At 41.2% G+C, this 7,284-nt stretch overlaps 1 protein-coding gene across 1 annotated transcript in view; it reads left to right on the top strand.

Annotated features, from left to right (window-relative positions):
- LOC102752585 (caspase-14) overlaps positions 1–7,060 on the top strand; it is an 11,505-nt gene extending 4,445 nt beyond the window's left edge. The window contains 4 exon segments of the mRNA XM_006770545.2: positions 1,965–2,190; positions 2,893–3,009; positions 4,927–5,036; positions 5,993–7,060. Of these exon segments, the coding sequence (XP_006770608.2) occupies positions 1,965–2,190; positions 2,893–3,009; positions 4,927–5,036; positions 5,993–6,094 (555 nt within the window). The 3' untranslated portion in view covers positions 6,095–7,060.
- Positions 7,061–7,284: the final 224 nt, after the last annotated feature.

Below are 7,284 nucleotides of genomic sequence, written 5' to 3'. Positions count from 1 at the left end.
AGAGAAACATCGATCAGCTGCCTCCTGCACACTCCTCTACTGGGGATCGTGCCCGCAACCCAGGTACGTGCCCTTGACCCGAATCGAACCTGGAACCTTTCAGTCCGAAGGCCGTCGCTCTATCCACTGAGCCAAACTGGTTTCGGCTGGATTTTCTTTTTCTTATTCTACAGTTATTTTCCTGGACACTATTCATTTACAAAATATAGTGCAAATATTTTTCTCCTACCCTGTTACTTGCCTTTTGACAAATTTTGACTTTTTGTTGTCTTAAGTTGTAGCGAAGTCTTCTAAATTTTGTGAGTAAACTGGTCAGTTTTTTTCTGTTTGTAGGCTCTTTTTTCTTGTGTCTTGATTAAACCCACTGCCTTCCCAATTTAAAAAAGTTAAAATTATTTTTTCTGTGACTTTTTTAAAATTAAGTTTTACCTTCTCCCTGTAATTTTAGTTTTGTAACAGTGTGGTGTAGGAGGTCAGTCTAATTTTATTTCCAAATGGTTAGTCAGTCCTCTTTATATTTATTGAATGATACATTCTTCTCTCACACCTTTGTCATGAACTAAATTCCTATAGAGAGCACTTGAATTAGTTTCTGGATTCTAAAATATTCCATTCACATAGTTGTTTGTAGGATTCTAAAATATTCCATGCACATAGTTGTTTGTAGTTATACCAGTATATCACTATTTTCTTCACCACGATTTTATAGTACATTTTGAGGTCTGATAAAACCTATCCCCCACTCATTCTTTTTTTCTTCTGAACATTCTTAGTATTCTTGAGAATGACCTGTTCTCTATGGCCTTGAGAATCATCTGGTTAACTTCTACAGAAATTCTTTGGGATTTTGATTGGCATGACACGAATTAAGATTCATTTGTAGTGAATTAGCAAATTAAAAGTATTGAGTCATCTCAGCCAGAAGCATCAGCATGTCATGGTTTGTTTATGCTGCCTCTTCACCAAATATATATATTTTTGGTTTTCTTCACTTAGTAATGGGTATTCCTTGCTGGGTTTTTCTTTTCTCTGGGTATTTTAGTTTTGTGGTGACCGTGGATGGGACCCCCTTTTCCATTATGTGGCTTAAATGATTATTGCTGGGTAATTGGGGGAATATAGACTCTGTAAGTGCATCTTGTATCTGGTCAACTTGATGATCTCTAATTCTAATAGTTTTTTAGTTGATTTATTTTATATTTCTAGGTAGTCATGTTATCTGTATACAATGAGTTTTGGGTCTTTGTTTACAATATTTGAACTTCATTTACTTTTTACTTTACTTCATTGAGATGGGTAGGGTCTTTATTAGGACATGCATGGGAGTAGAGACGGCTGCCCCCTGTGGGTGGACTTTGATAACATCTGCTGATAGACTGGCAGGTGTATATTAATGGCGGGACTCTTCCATTCCCTTCCATTTCTACCTTATGAAGATTACTAATTTTATAAAATACTTTTTATGTATTAAAATAAGTTAATACTAAGAACTAAAAACACCAGCCCTTTGAAGAGCTATAATTCTGTTGTATTTTGCGGTAGATAATCAGAAATGCCCTAATTTTGTCAAACTAGAACCAATAGCACAAGAAGAAATCAAAAGAATTCTGAGAGCAACCAAAAGGGAGTGACAAGTCAAGAAACGAATATTTACCTCATACTAACTCTCTTAGAGACGTAGGTATTTTCATATTTATCATCTTGTTGGATCACTTCCTTGTGTTTCTGAATTCTTCCCACCGTCAGTTCTTATCTATATATATAAAAACCTAATATGCAAAGTGTCCCCCTCAGGAGTTTGACCGACCCGGAGTTCGATCGCTTGCTATGACGAGCACTGACCATTGGGGTGGTGCGGAACGAAGAAAGGCGCCAGCCAGTAGCTGGCAGCTGCTAGGGACCCTACCCGTGCCCAAATTTCATGCACTGGGCCTCTAGTTTTAATATATTATTCTATTTCACAGGAGTTACTTGAAAAACTAACATCATTTCGTGATGGATTAAATGAAATTAAAGATGAAATTAGCTGTTGCCTTGTCACTCTTATGTCCCATGGAGAAAAAGGCTCTCTTAAAATAAGAGATGATGAAAGAGTCAGCCTGGAAGAGATTTTTGAAATGTTTAATAATAAAAATTGTCCAGCACTTAAGGAGAAACCAAAGATCTTTATAATCCAGGCCTGCAGAGGAGGTAAGTGGAAACGTCTTTGTAATCATCGTGTTTGTAGGGAATTCTCATACTGATGACAGAGTAAAGAAGAATAGGTTTAAAAACATATATGAGTAAATAATATATTTTAAATTAGAGGATCCTTAGCTGTTGTAACTTCAGTCGTGCAGTTATACTAGCGACTGAGCTGGGAGGAAGGGATGGATGGAAAACTTACCTGGGATAGAATAGCTAACTTGGGCTGAGGAACAGTCCAAGTCACTGACTTCCTGAGGTAGGTCTGGGAGCCTCAAGTTCTGGGAGAGGTGTACAATTTCCAAGGGATGTCCTACCTTCCAGGTGATTCCAGGTGGTTTGTGGGACTAACATCCGACTTAGCTTATTTCTCTCTTCTTATGAGGATACAAGCCGTGGTGACATTTATTTTACTTAAAAAAATTTTAAAATATGTTTTTATTGATTTTTAGAGGGAGAAGGGAGAGAGAAATAGAAACATTGATGAGAGAGAAACATCAATGGGCTGCCTCTTGCATGCTCCCTACTGGGGATCGAGCCGGCAACCCTGGCATGTGCCCTGACCAGGAATCAAACCAGCAACCTTTTGGTGCATGGGTCGATGCTCAACGACTGAGCCATGCTGGCCGGGCACAGTGATGTTTATTAAGGGTCGCTGGTGTCAGTGATGTATCATTGTAGTTTGTCTCTTCGTTCCTCAAAAAACAGAGAGAAGAGATAGTGGTGTTGAAACAGATGATGAACCCATGGACTTGGATGACATATCAGAGAAGAAGAGGCTGCCCACATTCAGTGATTATTTCATCATCTATCCTACCCAGGCAGGTAAGACAGCAAAGCTCGATGACTTTGAGATGTCCGTTACCTCCTCCATCTCCCTTCAAAAATGGTTCCTGTTTTCAGAAATGGTAGGTTGGCATCTTACCGTTCATTTCTTCCAGGAAGACATCAACCTCTGAGTAAAGTACCACAAAGTAAAGAAGGTCATTGGCTGTCATGTGAAAACGATGTTGGCCCCAAAGCTAACTCTCACTGCTATCTTTTAGACCCTGCAATATTTTTTATGTCAGCTTCTTGTGTTTGTTTTTTTTAATCCTCACCTGAAGATATTTTTCCATTGATTATAGAGAGAGGGAAAGACAGAGAAATATCAGTGTGACAGAAACACATTGATTGGTTGCCTCCTGCACGAGCCCCGGCCAGGCCCAGGGCCAGGGCCAGGAAGGAATCTGCAACCGAGGTATGTGCCCTTGATCGGAATCGAACCCAGAACCCTTCAGTCCCCACGCTGATGCTCTATCCACTGAGCCAAGCTGGCTAGGGTATTTTTTTAAAAAATATATTTGTATTGATTTTGGAGAGGAAAGGAAAGGGATAGAGAGATAGAAACATCAATGATGAGAGAGAATCATTGATCAGTTGCCTCCTGCATGCCCCCACACTGGGGACGGAGCCTGCAACCCAGGCATGTGCCTTTGACTGGAATCGAACCCAGGATCCTTCAGTCCACAGGCCGACGCTCTATCCACTGAGCCAAACCATCTAGGACTAGGGTGAGTTTCTTCATGTAAAATGAGTGATAAAATTTACTTATGTCATTAGGATGTTATGTAAATTAAATTATGTAATGCAGGTGCTGTGCTTATCGTAATTGGCATAATAAATACCGAAAAAATAACTAATATTACTAATGTATTTTGCTAATAACATCATTATTATTACTAATACTGTTACTAATAAGTTAAAAGTTTTTAAAAATCTTATGTGAAGGGTGGACTTGACAGGGAAATGTCGAGAAGATAAGAAGTAAATGGTCAAGGACATTTATTTAGCTGTTTTTATCTTAACCTTCAAAAAGGTAGTATGTAAATATATATATATATACAGTTCAAGATAAAGTGTTAGTGAAGAAATGGAAGCTAAGGATGTAAGGGCAGTAATGTAAAATGAACATACTGAATGGTGAGACGTGAAAAATGTCCCCACTAAAGTTAGATGTAAGATTCCACTTCTTGGTTATTTACTCAAGAGAGATGAAAGCATAGGTCCACATAGTCATTTGTACACACAGGTTCACAGTGTACAAATAGGTATTTGAAATAGTCAAAAACTCTAAATAACCCAAATGACCATCAACAGGTGAATGGATAAGCAAATCATGGTATATCATACTTTGAATACTACTCGGCATTAAAAAGAATTGAGCTCCAGCCCAACCAGTGTGGCTCAATGGTTGAGCATCAGCCTATGAACCAGGAGGTCAGGGTTCGATTCCCAGTCAGGGCACATGCCTGGGTTTGGGGCTCAATCCCCAGTAGGTAGTTTGCAGGAGACAGCCCATCAATGATTCTCTCATCATTGATGATTCTCTCTCCCTCCCCCATCCTTACTAAAATCAATAAAAATATATTTTTTAAAAATGGAAGAGGGATAAAATGAAGCAAATGTCAAAATGATGAAAACCATTGAATCTGAGGGATGATTATATGGGGGATTGTGAAACTTTGCTTTCCACCTTTGTGTATATTTGAAAACCTTTACTAAAGAATGCCTTATTGAAAGGTTTTTGTGCTGTTCGTCACATGGACCAACTGTTATGGCCCCAGGCACACTTCTGCTAATACAAGAGTGTTTCTGTGCTCTCAGTTCAAAGCCATTTCCGAGGCTTCAACTATGAGCACAAGAACAGTTAGCGCCAGTGGAGGAGGAAAATGGACGAAATGTTTGTGTTTCAATTTGTAGATCATGTTGCTTTACGGCACCCCCGCACTGGTTCTGTGATGATCGAAGCAATGACTGAAATCTATCAACAGCATGGAAATAAGTGGCACATCGTTGACTTTTTCACCAAAGTAAGTAAATTCCAAGGGTCTTTGTGCTTCATACACTCCAAAGCTGATGCACTTGATGAGAAGGTTATAATGACAAGATTGACTTTGGCCATGTAATCAGTGTTAGTGTTGGCTGTTACTGTGCTCATTTGCAACCTTTTCTAATTAACTCTCTTTTCACATAAAAATGCCAGATTAAGAAGAAACTTCCCCTGGCTGGCATTGCTCACTTGCACAGGGGTGCTTTCCGCAGCCCCTCAGGTTAGGTCAGCTCTTTGGTGTCAGCATGTACACCAAAGGGTTGCAGGTTTGATCCCTGTTCCAGGTTGGGGCATGGGCGGGAGGCAACCAATCAATGTGTCTCACATCAATGTTTCTCTCTCTCTCTTTCTCTCTCCTCCTCCTCCTCCCTCTCTCCTTTTCATTCTCTCTTAAAAAATCAATGGAAAAAATATCCTGGGGTGAGGATTAACAAAATAAATTAATTAAAGTCAATGAAAGGAAAAAGAAGAGAGGAAAATGACTATTCAAAACCTGATGATAAATCACTGTAATTGGCCATTCTCCAAACTATGGTTCCTGTGTAAGCTCTTGCTGACTAGACCCTGGTGAAAAAAGTCCAGAACTGAGGATGAGGTGGCCTTTGCAGGTGACAGATGTGCTGACAGCCACCCCTGGAATTGTACAGCTGTTGGATACGTTGGACATAACGCACTCACACGCTTTCATCTCACCATGAGTGCCCAGGCTCAGAAAGGCTTCCTACCGGGCCTGAGGTGGCCCAGGGGCAAGTTGGAGAGGGAGCCGAGGTCTGTGGGCTCCTCGGTCCGATGCTCTTTCCGCCTCACAGGACCGAGCACGTGTTGGGACATCTCCCGTTAGTGATGTTGGCATTGCGCTCCCCAGGGGTCAGCATTCTGCCGCCTCCTCCCGTGGGGTTTGCAGGCTCCTGGACAGTTTGTGCTCTTCTCTTCCAGGTGAATAACAAGGTGGTGCACACGGAATTTTTTCTACGCGAGGAACCAATAAAAGTGTCGCTCGTCATGGAATCAACTCTAACTAGATTCGTGTACTTTTGACGTCGGGACGGTTTAAGAAATAAGGACTTTCTTTATCATAGACTTTGTAAAGAACTGTGAGGCTTTGTAGCATAGGACAAATGAGTGTCATTTTGTCTTACTTTTGTCACTAGTTGTATTTCTCTAATTTGTTTTGTATACGTATGCTGTTTTTCTAAGATTTAACTCCGCGTATTTGGAGTTTGTAAATAATTAGACTTTTTTTTTTACTGAATTTCTTACTTCCTGAACTGTTATGAAAATATGGAAGTCCAGCCCCCATGTGTGTACTGTTTTATCAATGTACTTCTCTTGCTGATCACCCCTATCTCTCCACTGTCAGTTTGGTGCTGGTGTTAAGCCACATCTTCTTGGCTTAGTATTCAGGAACTGTCTTCATATGGTCTTCCCCTGGCCCCCCTGTTTCCCCATATTGTTGTCTGACCTTGGGTATCTCTACTTGTCCTTTGTGTCCTTGATGCCTTCATGTTTTCACCCCCACCCATTCTCCAGCTTCCTCCTCGCTGCCTCAGTACCTTTGAACTGCTGGTTTCTGCCTGGAACACTCTGTTCCGCCCCATAGGCAAGTCCCTTCTGTCCTTCCAAGTTTAGTTCAAGCATCCTTGCAGGGGGATGCTCTCCGCAGCCCCTCACGCTAGGTCAGCTCTTTTTCAGTATTCAGAGACCCTCTGCTTTCCTTCTGTCGCATTGAACACTACTGTACTTACATGACTGTGTCATGGCTCTTAGTCTCTCTCTCCGTTCAGTTATAAGCTCCAAGAGGCAGAGGCCATGGGTCTTATTCGTAACTGTATTCCAGCTTCCCTCTGTGCCTTAAGACAGAGAGAAGCCCTGTGAGAAATGTTTAGCAAGTGACTGATGCCTGTCTTTTCATTATTTTATCCATTCCTCAGACCTCACCTTATTACCTCTATGCCTATCTAGCCACATGCTAGTCATCCCCACCTATGTGTCCCATGGCCACTTATATATATATAATCTCAAAGAGGAAGGGAGAGGGAGAGAGAAATAGAAACATCAATGATGAGAGAGAATCATTGATCGGCTGCCTCCTGCACATCCCCCACTCGGGGTTGAGCCCACAACCCAGCCAAGTGCCCTGACCTGGAATTGAACCTGACCTTCTGGTTCATAGGTTGATGCTCAACCATTGAGCCAGGCTCCATGGCCACTTTAATCAGTTGGAAGTT

The sequence above is a fragment of the Myotis davidii genome, unplaced genomic scaffold (genome assembly GCF_000327345.1).
Source record: "Myotis davidii unplaced genomic scaffold, ASM32734v1 scaffold663, whole genome shotgun sequence".
In the NCBI taxonomy this organism is placed as follows: Eukaryota; Metazoa; Chordata; class Mammalia; order Chiroptera; family Vespertilionidae; genus Myotis; species Myotis davidii.
The sequence above is the reverse complement of the archived record's forward strand: the minus strand, read 5'-3'. Positions and strand labels throughout refer to the sequence as shown.